This window comes from Notothenia rossii, assembly GCF_949606895.1.
Source record: "Notothenia rossii genome assembly, chromosome: 8".
Classification (NCBI taxonomy): domain Eukaryota; kingdom Metazoa; phylum Chordata; class Actinopteri; order Perciformes; family Nototheniidae; genus Notothenia; species Notothenia rossii.
The window spans coordinates 21,059,234-21,075,332 of NC_136906.1; the positions used below are offsets into that span (position 1 = coordinate 21,059,234).

Here is a 16,099-nt window from a genome sequence, read left to right on the forward strand (position 1 = left end):
ATGGCCATAAACTGCCTCTACTCTCAAATACAAGCAGCTTGACTCCATGCATGTTACTTTCTGGGAGAGCAGATTATTCATTGTCTCTGTGTTGACACTGCAGCGGTCTTTGACCTTTTAATGCTGAAGTTTTGAACTTCCTGCCATTTAAAAACATGACCAGCCCCGACCTCTGGCTGCTCCCAGTGTGATTGAGACATACAGTAAATGATGACTCCAACACCGCTTTCAAATGATCTGACAGCCGCTGTGAAGCATGTGTGCTCTGATATTGTTCTCATTTTGAAGATGCTTTCACAACTAGCCCACATGGGCTTGTTTGTTTCAGATATTCTTTGGAGAACAGACCAAACAACGACATCAAGACAGCTGGAAATAAAGTTCTTTGCTTCCAGAGAAGCAAATACATCAAAAGTAAAAAAAAAAGGTAAGTAAAGAGGCGTTATTCTAAAATGCTTCCACTTTTTTTAGAAGGTAACTAGCAATGCTGATTTCATAATGAACTAATTCATCTGCAAAATGTCAGAATTGTTAAAATTATAAATGTTTTCTCATCTCAATTACCAATTCATTTGTTTCGTCCAACCAACAGTTTCCGAGCTCAAATATTTTTTGCGTTACTGTTTTTTGAGTGTCAAATTGATTTTTCAATCAAATAATCATTTCAGCTATTGTTTACATACTTTGTGAGTCTACTTCATGCTGATGAGAGGATTATGGGATGCTACAATGCAGATTTGTAGCATCCCATAGAAAGAAAGATTTACCACTCAGTGAAATTAGTTCATGTTTACATCTCTTGATTTTGGTTGGTAATAAGTCAGAGTTTCAGTTAGCTGAAGGAAAGGTGTGAACGGGACTTGTGTTTGTGGCAGACTTACTATGGCAGACAGAGTCGCTGTTTGGTGTGCACTCCTCCAGCTGTATCTCAGTCTCGTCACAGATGGTGCAGGGCAGGCAGGGGTCGAGGGAGCTTTCCCGCTCAGAATAGGTTTCCTCCACACACTCCTCGCAAACCGTGTCGTGCTCGTTTTCGCAGTGTGAATACACGCCCATGCCAACTAGGCACACCGTACAGGGCATGCACTTTGCAGACACCTTGTGAAAGAAATAGTTGTAGTTGCAGATGCAGACGGCGTCGTTGGAGTCCGTACAGGGCGTCTCCATCCGCATCAGGCCGGTACACTCAGTGCACGGCCTGCACTGGTCTTTGTGGCTGTAGATGTCCGAGAAGGTCTCACCTGCAGATTGGAGGACAGATTGAAGGAGTCAGAAACGAGAGAAGGGGCAAAGAGTGAAAGAGGTTAGAAGACAGAGAGAGAGAAGGAAATATGGGCAGATAAACAAAGGGATAAACAGTGAGTCTAATGACATTAATCATGTTTACTGCACATTCATTAGAAAGGAGGACACATTGATCCACTGGGCCGTTAGTGATTTGTGCTCCGGGACAAGAAAGGTGCTCTTGTCGGGGAGCAAGTCAAAAGCCTGCTGTGCTCATTACTCTATCGATCCCAATGTGTTTGTGCTGTGCTGAGTGAACTGCTTTAATCTCAGCCATACACACAGAGTAAAGTGCAGGGTCATCGACAGGCTGATGCGCAGATGATAAAGACTTGTATTTAGTGTCCCTAAGCGATCAAGGGATCATTCTTGTATAGTAAAGGCGTTAGAGAGTGGAACTAGTTGTTATGCCAAAAGGAGTCCATTCGTGACATTGTTGACATATTTTCCTGTAATTCATTCACAGTTAGACTTTGATTAGATTAGAGAATGTTTAATAATGCCCAAAAACGACCTCAAAAATCGTAGATTGTAGCTCTTGATTGGATTGGTTAATACTTCTGCCTTGTATCATCTTTTAACCTCTTATGAATACACTTTAATAGATTGATTAATCAACTACACAAGGTCAACCCGTTTATCACAAGCATAATAGATGATAATCTATGGAAGTCTGAGGGGCGTGTTCACTAAGAATTGCGTCTGATTGCAATTATCAAAGTATAAGTGTGATTGAGGCCATCGGTTGGTAGGAGTCAACCTGAAGGTCTTTGAGTTACCATCAACTCTCTGAGTAATTACGCTGTAACTTTTTGTCTCTATTTGCACTGATCTGTGTGAATTTGAATGTTTATTTGAGCTGAATGTATCCATTTTACCTGAGCACTGAAACATATTTTGCCCAGCAGCACAATTGGGTGCCAAATTATTCTTATCTAATCTTTAGGTTTAGCGACTGCAGAAGCTGCAAAGTGCTGCGTGATTTCCCCTTGAGAACCTGCAGGTATGTGGGCGACTCTGTGAAACTGAACTTAAATGCTTACATTTGTTAACATGATGACACTGACAATACTGTCATCCCTCTATTTGGAATGTGTAATGTTAATCACCTTCACTATCTTTGGTTGTTTGCATACTAACATTGATGAGAACTTGAGTAGCTTTGCAGAATTTGAGTCATTATGGTCATCAAAACTGCAATATTTCCCTGCATAACATTTGCTTAATTTTCTGGTATTTCAGTCGGTACCAAAGTGCTATCCAGGCTGAAAAGTATGTTTTAGATCTATTTTGTGCCAGACATTTGTAAAACCTTCAAGGTGTTTGGACTGCTTGTCTGAACAAATGTTGTTCTACATACTACTACATACTACTCCACCTGCACACTTGACCCAATGCCCTCCAAATTTGTTAAAGAGAGCCTCCCTGCCATCTCCCAGCTCATCGCCACCATCATTAACTCCTCCCTCAGATCTGGATCAGTTCCCCACTCTCTCAAACTGGCTGCTGTCACACCCATTCTCAAAAGACCTGGACTCACACCTGACATCATGTCCAACTTCCGGCCCATCTCAAATCTCCCCTTTCTGTCAAAAATACTTGAACGTGTCATTGCCTCACAACTAAAATCCCACCTCAGCTCCAATGACCTCTTTGAGCCATTTCAATCCAGTTTCCGATCAAAACACAGCACAGAAACAGCTCTTCTGAAAATCACAAACGACCTCCTCCTCTCCTCTGACTCCGGCAACCTGAACATCCTCATCCTCCTCGACCTCACCGCAGCATTCGACACCATCAACCACACCATCCTGCTGTCCCTCCTCGAATCATCACTCAACATCACTGACACTGCACTCTCCTGGCTGAAATCCTACCTCACCGACAGACATCAGTTTATCAACATCAACAACTGCACCTCCTCCACTGCTCCTCTGTCCCAAGGCGTCCCCCAGGGTTCGGTGCTTGGCCCCCTCCTCTTCATCCTTTACATGCTCCCCCTTGGCAAAATAATTAGTCGCCACAACCTTCAATTTCACTGCTACGCCGATGACATCCAACTTTATATCTCAACAAAAACCATCACCCCCATAACACACTCCACTCTCACCAACTGTCTCTCAGAAATAAAAGCATGGATGCAAAAAAACTATCTCCAACTGAACAGTGCCAAATCAGACATCATCATCATCGGCCCCCCATCCCGTATCAAAGACATCCAGAATATCAACTTCACCATTGACAGCCACACTCTATCTCCCCCCCCTCACATCCGCAACCTCGGAGTCATTTTCGACAGTCAGCTCAAATTCAACCACCACATAAATCACATCACCAGGACCGCCTTTTGCCACCTCAAAAACATTGCCCGTCTCCGCCCATCACTCTCCTCCTCTGCTGCTGAAACCCTGATTCATGCATTCATCACTTCACGACTCGACTACTGCAATAGCATCCTCTATGGCATACCATCCAACTTCCTCAATAAACTCCAACATATCCAGAACTCTGCTGCCCGCCTCCTCACTCACACCCGCTCCCGAGACCACATCACTCCCATCCTCCAGAACCTCCACTGGCTCCCCGTCCGTCAAAGAATCCACTTCAAAGTCCTCCTCATAACTTACAAAGCCCTCAACAACCAGGCCCCCCCCTACCTCACAGACCTGCTGCACCACCACACCCCTTCCCGCTGCCTCCGCTCATCAGAAGCCAACCTCCTATCCATCCCCACCCGCACCAATCACCGGACCTGGGGGGACAGAGCCTTCTCCGTCGCTGCCCCCTCCCTCTGGAACTCACTCCCACAACCCATCAGAGACTGCACCGACCTCACCACCTTCAAAAAACTCACAAAAACTCACCTCTTCAATCTGGCTTTTATTTGTGATTGTTTTTGTATTATTTGACTTTAACTTTAACTATATATTTATTTGTTGTTCCTTTCTTCTCTTTCCTTTCTCTTCACTATTATCTGTAAAGCGTCTTTGAGCACCTGTAAAAGCGCTAACAAATTAAATCTATTATTATTATTATTATTATTATTGCTAAGAGTGTTGTTGTAAAAGAAGGTGGCTTTTTAAATCACTGCATGTCTCCAAAGGCAGTAATTTTAAAGAACAACTCAATTGCAGAGTATTGATTTATTTTTTTATTTTTTTTAAAGGTTGTGAGAAAAACAGATAGCAGAGCGCAGCTTAGTTGTGGGGAACGGTGTTGAACCAAATGAGATAAAGCTGACTTATCTGCACTCACTTCAAACATTTCAGATGTGCTCTCCAGGAAAGTTTGCATCAGGAGTTCCTCCATGGGGAAGAGATGGCCACAAATTAGATTAATCCTGGGCTGAGAGTTCTTAGGGGCTCAAAGTAATATATTAATATTGCATGTCCATATATAGAATTATTTTTCCGATATAATTGGTTGCCAGCTGAATTATGCATACAGTGAGAGAGGGGAGGGCCTGTGAGTGTGTTTTAGTGGTCGAATGAGAAGGGAGAGGAATAGAGAGGCTGACAGGAAAATAAATCTACCGCTCAGATTCACTACAGAGACCGCTTCACTGTTCTCCAAATCCCATTTAACTTTTTTGTGGCGTGCAAGAGCTGCTGTTCAGAAAGAAATCACGTGTTATTCCCATAGGTTATTCCCTGCGAAAACTTAAGTAGTGGTGGCAAAGTGCAGCAGGGAGTTTAGCATCCATTCATCCAAAGTTTCACAATATGAGACCACCCTGACTGCTAAAGATTACTAAGAAATTGCATTCTCCATGATGCTTCCAGGAAAAAAAACATTTTGTAACAGATTACGGCCGCAGTTTTTAAACCATGGTTGATTTTGCAAATTGAAAATAAAACAAAAAAAAGAGTTTTGTTTAGGTTAAATCAATTAGGTAAACGCTCCGTCTTAAAGTTAAATGAATCATTAGGACTTGGTGTAACTGTAAATAAAGCTGCATGACTGTGTGGACGTTTGAGACTTGTTTTGCACAACTCTTATCAGCATATGCATATGCCTGGGTGTGTTTCTGTTTGTGTGCGCGTGTGTGTGTTTTTCATTGGAAGTACTTAGTGTGAGTCGTATTGAGAAACAGCTTATTGTCAGTGTGAGAAGCCCTGCAGCAATGTCCCAGCACTTGCTCTGCGTTGTAAGCGGTTCTGGCAAGTAAACACTGGCACAGACTGGAGCTCTGAACACCTTGTAAACAGCAGCAGGACTTAGAAGCATACGCTGAATCTGTCACACATTACACAGGCAGACGCAAAGGAGAAGACGGAGGTAATCATGTAAAGACAGGTAGGGAGGAAGCAGACCAATTTTGCTCAAATAAATCTCGTGACTGTTAGACTCGGCGCCTGTGAGGGTGGTCCAACCCGAGTCCAAAAACACGATTTAGAGATCAAAGTGTTTGACGTACGACTGGAAGTGGAAGGGTCAGGGGAAATGGGGCAGGCAGGGTTGTAGGCGAGTTCAGTTTCCAGACACACACAAACACACGCACGCACGCACGCACGCACGCACACACACACACACGCACACACCATCAGATTTCTGTGTTTTTCTTTTCTCTATCTCTCAACACCCATGCTCTTAGTACTGTCCCGAGGCAGAAGTGATAGAAGAGAGTGACACCGACTGAACGATCCGGACAAATAGCAGACCTCGGAGGTGAACGATTATCTGAATTTGTGGGCTTGAAGCCTTTGTTTTTCTTTGCAGTGAGGCTCAACCAGCAAAGCTCTACTCATTCATTTCAATTATCCCACAACGCGCTAGCTTCCTTGGCTAATTGTAACCTGCATGCATGAGCCCCTTCCCAGTCCTTGTGTGTGTGTAAACATGTCTAAATGCGACCATATGCGGCCGGAGGAGTGTGTGCGTGGCGTTTGTATTTTTCCAATGTATGTTTCAGCACTTTCATTTGAAGGCAAAAATAAGAAATCCTTTGAGAATAAGGTGGTGAGTGTCTTCTTTAATAAAATATTATAATTGTTCTAATTGCCCCCAAATGAGTGATGATCAGAGCATCTCAGTTTTCATGTCCGGCAGTAAAAAAGACAACCATTGGTAAAGGTAGATGTGGCTGTGTACGGGGGAAATGGTGCTCTTAAAATGTGCCACTTCAGCCCGTGAAGACCCCCCTCCAAACACTGACTGATGTGCTTTGGCCCCATTAGTGTCATCAATAATGTAGCTATGGACAGCCTTGCACCAATGATCTTCACAATCAGCACTTTAGGTGTAAGCTTTTAGTGGGGATGGCCTTTTCTGACACTCCACTGCACGTCAGGGTCCTTGTTTCAGCGCAGCCACCATTTCCTTGCTGACCCTCTGCTGAGTGTAGATAAATCGTCAACTTTTGGAAGGCTGTGTGACGGCTTTATGGTCTTTTTCAAAATGAAACATATTTGTGTGTAATTATCGCCTGCTTGATTTGTCCATAGCTTTCCTCCAGATTTGAAACGGGTGTTTTTTACACTTTAAGAAAAGCTATTACTATAGGAGACCGAAAGAGGAAAGGTGTAATTTAACAATCAACAGTTTCTATTTTGCCCTGAGCTGTTGTTTCCATTTTAGTGTGCCAAAAAGGGAAGAAGCTTCCTCTGAAATTGCCACCGAGGACCTGCCAGGGGTAAATCTCCATTTCCCCTTTCTTGATCCCTGTGATCCAACGTTGGAAGAGATTATTGATGCTTCATCCCCCAACAGACGGGGCTGTGATTCTACTTTCCTACCTCCTTCAAATCCCCAGTGAGCCTTGTCCAGTCAGCCAGCGAGACTCTTCTTAAACTCTACGCTCACTCACGAGGCTCTGCTTTTTCTCTCCCAGATCTTCAGTCAGTTTGCAGGGCAAGTATTTCTGAATGGATCATAAGTGAGGCAGGTCCGGTTGTCATGTCTCCCATGACAGCAGAGAAAAGTGGAGGAGACTGTTAAATATTTCAGTGCTGCTGACGCTGGCAGTCGTCCCGAGACAGGATCGGGAGGCCATGAAGAGGGGGGGGGGGGGGGGCAGGTTACACTGACAGGAAGTGGGGAATTAAGTGGGGGTCGCGGTAAATAAAGATTCACCCATATTTACCATGAAACAGGATGTGTTGAATTTTACTCTTTAATTATTAATTTCTGCACTTTATACAATGTATTCATAGCTGTAGTTTTCCAGGTAAGGTATGGGCTTCAGCCTCTAACTTCCATATAAATCCCACTCAGTTTTTTTTTAGTGCCAGTGCTGCTGTGGGCCTCAGGTACATTAAGATGTTATCTTCTGAAAATGAAACAATAGTGAAACCGATGAAAATGCATTTGCACCGGAAGTTCAGTGCAACCTCCTGGGTATTTGAGCTTAATTTTTGAGTGTTTATCAGCAGTGAATACCGCTCCTGTACTGCAGAGGAAGATAATTGTTCACTATTAGAGGCACAATAGGCTTTCCAATATGGTTTAATTAGCTGGATCAAATGAGATAAAGATGCGTTCATGTAACAGTATGCATGATAAATGAGCAGGTCGAGCTCTTTGGTGCCTGGCTCTCTAATACAATTGTATCCGCTAAAACAGACGATGAGTCATAGCAACAGTGAGGGTGCGGGGGGGGGGGAAGCTGTCTGAGAGAAGCGAGTACAGGATGGAGAAAAGAGGAGACACGACGAGAGTTGGTGGGATTCGCTGGTGAGGAGGGGTGGGTGTGAGGGGATGAATGAAAAAAATGTTTTATCAGAACTGCAGTCCGGAGGGCCTTATTATAGGAAAATGGAGTTGTGGTTTACCATATGCATTGTCTGACAATGTTTACGGCAGGAGTTTGAAAAGGAATATGACGCGCAAGAAAAAATCCTAATTACGTCAAACCCGAGATGAAGTCCAGGCGTGGTGAAGCTGTGACATGTTTCTCTTCAGACTCCGGGCCCCTTCACTCAACTAATCTCCTGCTCCGGTCTCTCATACGCAACATTTGATGACGACTATTAATCACACTGCTCACTCTCCATCTACTGGTGGGATTGGATTTTTAACGACAGTGACGCAAAATCATGTCCACTGTGTTTTCCTCTTTAGTTTTGCATAAAAACCCATTTTGCCAATTTCATGCCTTACTTTCTCTAAAATTGACTTTGTTCGAAATAATTGGTTTACGTGAAATTGACTTGCAGTTCTACTCATTGATGTATCTCTGGAGTTCCACAAGGCAATACTTGAGATTCTTAATAACACAACACAACACAGAAATAAGCCCCTGTTGTACAAAGAAGTTTACAAATCTAAGAATAATCAAATGTTTCTGCGCTAAGAGCACCCCTTCCAACCTGCTAACGTTCCTCCAGAATTGGATAATTTCCCTAAAAATAGCATCCAGTTTATATTAGTGTGTTTTGGTGTTGAAAGGCTCTTTCCGTGCTCCATTTGCTAGTGTTTACATGTGGCCGGTGTGTGAGTGGACTATTGCCATCAATCAATGTTCAAAGGAGAGCGCTCTCTAATCGTGTAAACAAGCCTAATTTAGGATTTCTGCTCTGTGTCAGCCACTACAAAGTCTCAAACTGACACAATTAGCTTGTGCTTTCAAAAGGAAAGAAAGGGGTGCTACGTTTGTCTCGTCGCAATTCTTCAGCTACTCCTGCTGCAGCGATTCTTGTGACCTATACTTTGACGTTTAGTAAGGCATGCACCAATATCTTAAGGGCACAAAGAGCTGCAGGAATGTGACGCAGAAAGACGCCTGGAATCAAGAAGAGCACTTTGTTTTGCAGCATTGGTTTTTCTTCTTCTTCTCTTGGATGTTGCGGTGTTGGCACGTCTCCCAGCTCTTGTCTGTAGAGCAAATGCTAATGGTTCACAGCCTAATCCGAGTTGTGAGCGAACACATTTGGACCCACTTACGAGCGTGAAACATATAAATTCCTGTCTTATTTCTCAGGGCACTCAATAGAGGCAAAACTGACACTTTATACAAATGAATAAATTGGACAATAGGGGGTTTGTTTTGGCTTTAACATTCATTTTGTTTGGATTTCAGGGCCTCAGCTGTCATTAAAGGCACAGAAAATGAACTTGGATGCATAAATAAAGATGATGAAAGGGCAGAATCTTTGCATTAATCCAGTGTGAGCTTGTATAAAACTGATGATGACATGCGGTTAACATGTGATTAACATCCAGATTGAATGTTATTCTTACGTGAAAACGTTTTCATGTGTTTTCCAAAATGTCATTTTTGAACGAATCTGTAAAGTCACATTTTAGCATGTTGGTGTTTAAGTCACTTCTCTAATCTATGGCGACTGTGGCTGCAAAGGTAGTGTTGTCCTCCTCAAATCAGAACATTGTGGGTTCGATGCCAGCCCTTGCAGTCAACATGTCGATGTATCCTCGGTCAAGAGTGTCTCAATATTAGCTTACTTGAGCAACTGGCACATTGCTCTGTGCGATGTGAATGGGTGAATGATGGCTTGTAAAATATAAATAAAGTTTTTTCGATGCCCTTTGAGGGGTTGTAAATACTGGATAAAGCGATGTTTAAATACAATCCATTTAACATTTACCATTAAAGGGTAAGTTTACCCAAATCAAGGAAATTCATTAACGTGTTGATCTGATTGTGAGCAGATTACATTGGAAACAGCATGGTAACAGAGATTAAAGATGATGAGAGGAAGGTTTTGCAATTTTTTGGGGGAAAGATTTGTTGCTGTTTGCCACAAATGGGGATGGCAGCAGGACATTCAGAGGAAGATTGGTCTCAAAACCTCAGAACACAAAACTGACAAACTGATGGAAAACAAAAAACGAATGTTTTGGTGCAAAGATAGTGACATAATTCCACTTATTTACGAAGTAAAGAAACATATCTCTAAGATGACCAAATGATGACTAAATTAATTTGCCGTTTTTGTAAGTCAAGTTATTAATTAAGAGGTTGTCCCACATTTAATCAGGTCTGTTGTTAAAGCATTATTACTATTGATTTAACTATTTGTTACTACTTGTGAACCCTGTGTATACCATACAGGTGTGTACTGTATACCAGTGTGTTTTTCTTTGATTTGATCAGAATGTGCAGTATGACAGTCTTATGTTTACCTCAAACAAAACGTCTCAATAAATATCTGTACTCACTGTCCAAACATTGGGAGCAGACAGTCTGCTTGGCCCCGCATTTCTTCACCACTCCCTCTCCAGGTGGGCACTCCTCGCAGCATTTTCCGTCGGTGGTGTACTGGCCGGAGTCACAGGGGAGCGGAACCGCCCGCTCAGTCTTCGACCCCAACACCAACGCCACCTGGCACAGCGGGACAGTACATCAGAGCAGCACTTTCACACACATACACACAAAGGGCCACGGTGACTTAATCATACACAGCAAAACAAATTGATGAAAATTACTGCCAGCTGTCCAACCTGTTCCTTAAATCCAGCTGCTATCAGGATTCATCATAAATCATATTGTCTCCTCCTGTATTAGACACACTTTGAACAAGTCTAAACTGCCCTAATAGCTCCCCTGAAGGCAAATCAGCTCTAATAGTAAACGTATGACATGCTCCATCCCAGGCAATTACCATAATGTCATGTGTGCACAACATTATACACATGCCCGTCCAAATCACTCTCTAAAGGTAAGCATTGGTTTCACATGCATACTTATACTACTATACTTGTGAGGAACTTTTTTATGGGAATAATACTTTGCACCTTACTGTTAACATGAACATCACCCCGCACCACCATTTCTTGATTTTACTTGAGTTTCGGGGTTTTTTCTTTGGTCTTTCTTTAACTTTTAGTTCTATTATAAAGTTTACAATTAGTTTCTTGTCCAATCGGTTTTCTTTAAACCAGATGATGTATGCGTTTATTAATAAGCTGTCTCAGTCAAGTATCAATAAAGGTCATTATTATTTGCCAGATTTTAAGTCGAACTGTGACCCTTAATGTTAATCTTTTAGCAGCTACATGAAAGTAAATCAAGTAATTATATTTAATGTTTTACTTTGTGGGGACATTTTGTAAAATATGTTTTACCTAAATGGTAGATGAGTCCTGACATGTAATATGAACATATTTCAGTTCCCAGTTGATATATAGAAGTACACATAGTTTTATAACTCTATTAAAATGTGCATATCAATTCAAAAGCTGCACATTTTTGATCACCTTAGTACAGACTATATACACATACATTTGCTGTAGGGCTGTCTCTCTTCTTGACAGATAAATCCATGCGGTCTCATCTACTGTACTCCAGTTATCTCCTCTCTTGTTGCATTTCCTTTCTCTGATATAAAAGCCATGCAGCTCTACTGGCAGAAGAACTGAGGCTTTTTCCACTGGTGTGTATGCAACAATGTCAAATAAAAGGAATTCATATCCAGACATTTGAGAACAAAGAGAAAGCTTTATACTGAAACACTTTCATGTCCTGTGGCGCTTATTATGTAACAAGCAAATGCTCATTTCCACTTAATTCACATTTGCTGAGACATCAATTCAATCTTTCTCGCTCCCTCCCTCTCTCTCTCTCTCTTGTCCCTCCCCTTCATCCTCTCTGCTGTCCCTGCTTTCATTCAAAAGCAGATGTACAGCTCTTCTGCTCAACATTTTCTTCTTTCTGTCATCCATTTTAAGTTTTCCTTCTAACTTTACAACCTGTCTAACCAACATTCCTGCAAAAACCTCAGCATTTATTTGAGTATATCATCAGGATTAAAGTCATGTTTTTTTCTTTCTGCAAAAACAAAGTCTGCATTTGTCCAAAACCTCAAGAGAGTTCCTGCACGTCTGCAGGGGGGGATTCATGTCCCTGAATGCAGCACAGACTCCCTTTCCTGTGACATCTCCCTGGAATATCACTCAGCTCAAACATAGGTTAATGTCCAAATCAGCAGGAAATGTGTCCACCAGCAGCAGGAACATGCATCCACCCTCGCAACAACATTGTATGCTGACCCAGCTGCAATACAGTTGGTTTGTACTCTCTCCAATTTCATGGTCAATTTGAGAGTTTATTTCTAAATTTAATTCGAGCAAAGTGCAGCCGACCGTCGCCACCCTTAGAACCAGCTGTCATAACAGAGTGTCCCCTCACATCCAGGGCTGTTCACATGATGACGGAGCTACACAGCCCGATTAGACCAGCTGCTGTGGACATACCAGAGAGCCGGGAGGATGTGCCTCATCACCAACATAATCAACTTTTATCCATTCTCAGAAATGCCTCATGTTTTGCATCAAAATCAGCCAAACAATAAACAGCTCGTCGGATAAGAACTCAATTAATCAATTTACTCTCTGTAAGCTGCAGCATTTTTATCTTTTTTCATTTTAATATCACAGAATTAGAAGTGAATGGATGCTTTTAAACTCTGGGCCAAGGCGTCTGTCAGCCGACTATTCCTGGAGATCTGGATGCTGCCCAATGTGAAGCAGAAATCTAAATTTTCCAGAAACTAATCCAACTAACTTTTTCTCCCTGGATGGAAATAAAGAGGGAGGTGTGTGTGTGCATGTAGCTGCCTGTGTGGTGTGGAGCAATATAACCTGGGCATACTGTAATATTACATGCAAATAGTTGTTAGCTATGCAGCACCTGCACGTTTAGCGCGGGGCAAAAACGGCAGATTGGTCCTTTCATTATTTTTCCTTTTTTTATGGAAACACAACAGCACAACACTGATACAGTACATACATATTTAAATGTTGTTAATATAATCATTGAAATAGTCAAAAGAAAATCTTAAAAGGGATTAGTGCATTTGAAGATTTCTGAAGACAATAAAAACTCTATTCAAGTCCCGGCAAGATTATTCAATTAATAATACATCAATATTATAAATATCTGTACAATTAAATGTAAGCACCGTTTAGAAGTATCAGTTAAAGGAAATGTTCAAAAAATTATATCCCAAAGTGAATATGTTCACTAAAACTCGCGCACGGTTGACGGTGCAGAGTACTCACCAGAGCGCACAGAATCACCAGCGATAAGGTAGGAGTCATCCTGCGTCTGGAGTCACTCAGGAGCAGATCTTTGCAGAGAAGGCAGCGCTATGAGGAGGAAGAGGAGGAGGAGGAGGAGGAGGAGGAGAGCCGCGCAGCAGGAGAGCTCATTTTATTTTCAACAGCAGAGGGTTTTTATCAATGAGTCCGCACCATTACGCGCCTGTACGGGACCTCGTGAACTGGAGTCAGATGAAGCTGTCGGTGCACCTCTCAGCTCCAGCACCACCAAAGAAGAAGAAGAAGAAGAAGAAGAGGAGATGGAAGAGGAGACTGTCCTGTCCGAAGTGCTGCTCAGCTGCAAGTGCACTGCGGAGGAGGCGAGAGGAAAGAAGAGTCCACCCTCCAGTTTATTACCCCTGATACTCCTGCAGTAAGACTATACAACCTGCTCCCCCCCCCCCTCTCTCTCTCTCTCTCTCTCTCTCTCTCTCTCTCTCTCCCTCCCCCCCCCCCACCCCCCAATGATTTACTCTCACGTGAGGTCTGTGACTCAATGCCAAAGTGACATAAACAATAATTACATTTATTGGAAAATATCAGCATTAATGTTCTGCGCACTTATTTTGTATATATGTGTAGCCAAAAGTATAGACACTGATACCTTTGTGTACTTCTGGTCTGTAATTGCTGGGTTTCTACTATTATTACCAATATATCCTAAAGCTGCAGCATGTACATTAATATTGTGTGGCATTAGGCTGGGGAAGACGTTTTCCTAATTTGATGTGGAAGAACTTGGACTCGTTTGCAATTATTACACTGTCCACATACTTTAGGCCATACAATGTGTATTCCTTTATCAACTGATCTAATTGTCAATTGTTGACACTCTGCATACGGCTGCATACTGTGCCATTGTTGTGCTGACATCTTGACGTGTGGTTCTAATATTTATTACTTCCCCAAATATGTAAATGAGGCAGGTAAAATATTGGAAACACATTTCCATATAATTCACCCCAAAACCAGACCACCACAGTGAACAGCCCCAGAACTTTTCCTGGGAACTGGTTCACCACAAAAACAACCCGAGAAACCTCGAGGACTGCAGGGATAACAGGTGTTTCTATTTTCTCTATTGATCTAACTTTTTTATCCCCCATATCTGATGAATAGGTCGTTCAAAATCTCACTTTTCAAATTAACTTTATAACTCAATGATGGTGAGAAACAGATGCATGTGTGTAGCTAATTACTGAGGAACATCAAAGTAAAAATATTTCCATCAGTCATTTGACAAGGCATATTATCATCATGAACCACAAGAGGGCGACTGAGCTGAGCTCAGATCAGCTGCAGATTAACTATGAAGGATGAGGTTGTTCTTCCCCAAAGATAAGTCACTTCTCTGAGGGATATGCACCGCGAAAAGGCTTTATTTTCAAGGATATCTGGTTTCACATGGTACTGTGTGATACTGCTACACAATCTAACACTCTGTATTAACAGTGGCCTACATTACAACATGGCAATTTATAATTAATTATCCCTGTCAGTGGATGTTCTGTAAATGTGTCTGGGCTTCAGTGTGAGTTTATAGAAATATTATTGTACATTATCTAACAAAGAAATACATTTATTTTTTACATTTTATTGTGATGGTTGAAAATCACTCTTCTATTGCTGAATATGTTATTGTTTGAATCCATTAAGCACTGCCTGCGGCATCACAGATATTTTTTTGTCAAGATGATACTACATTTGGTGACTCCACTCCAAAACCACTAATGCACTTTTAGGCATTGTAATTGTGTTCGATGCTCATTGAGGTACTTAGCCTTTACACTTAAGGAAAAACATTGTTGATGGATATTGATCCAAGACGATGTGACAATGAAGCAGCTGTACCACCAAAATAAACCACACCTTTGTCTGTGTCCAACCTTTCCCATTCTCCATCTTGTGCAATCCTCCTGACCTCGCTACTTCCATCTTCTCCACACGAGCACCAGCTCAGGGGACGGAGAGGCCGATGCCCGTGAAGCTGCAGGGTGATTTAGTTTCACTATTGTAGATCCAAATGCTCTCCAGTATTGATCTAGGGACACATCAATTTTCCCACTTCCTACATCCTCTTTTGAGATCACCCCTGTAGCACCTTTGTCTCTCCACCATTGTGATGATTCTGACAGCACTCTTCACCATCAATACACTCTTTGATATTGTATTCACATGTCAAGTCCTGTGGATCCACTATGTGTTGTCCATGGTCACCACAGCATGAGTAAAGCCACTGCATCACCGAGACTGTGCACGTAGCCAGTGATGGGCTCCAACTCATTTGTCTAATTATTGCTTATAATTAATGTTCACACTCTACAGCCATGTTGTTGATTTAGTTTCAGCCCAACAACAGTGTAACAGAGATGTTCTACAACTCTAGGCTGAAATGTATCCACCCAATAGCCTGAAATAGAAAAATGTCCTCTGAATTTGAGCTCTATAAGTAGCGTTATGGATGTATGGATATGCGCTGACAGGGGCCTTTGGTAGGATACATGTACTTTTCTCTGTACATATCAAATTTCCGGCCATAAGATAGGTCAGCGAAAGGAAAAGGTCATATAAGCCTGCAAGGTCGCTAATAAAATAAAATCTTGCTGAAGATGCTTGCTGCCGGCGGAAGTCGTCACGGTAGACAACTCAAGGGGAGCGACACATGAAATTCACCGGAGCGTGTTTTTTTTTAATTCAGGGACACGTCTTTTGACTTATCATAGCAAAACTATTTGTACACATTGTTTTGCTTCTGTTCATTTCCTCCACCAAAGTTGTTTGTGGTTTGGTGTCTTTGCAATATTTCTTGCAAGCCAAT

General features: G+C 42.1%; 1 protein-coding gene across 1 annotated transcript in view; it reads right to left on the reverse strand.

The window, feature by feature from the left end:
• ngfra (nerve growth factor receptor a (TNFR superfamily, member 16)) overlaps positions 1-13,667 on the reverse strand; it is a 30,619-nt gene extending 16,952 nt beyond the window's left edge. Inside the window, exons 1-3 of the mRNA XM_079644094.1 lie at positions 13,243-13,667; positions 10,402-10,564; positions 882-1,241 (exon numbers count right to left, since the gene is read on the reverse strand). Coding sequence (XP_079500220.1) covers positions 882-1,241; positions 10,402-10,564; positions 13,243-13,281 — 562 coding nt within the window. The 5' untranslated portion in view covers positions 13,282-13,667. The remainder of the gene's footprint in view (positions 1-881; positions 1,242-10,401; positions 10,565-13,242) is intronic.
• Positions 13,668-16,099: the final 2,432 nt, after the last annotated feature.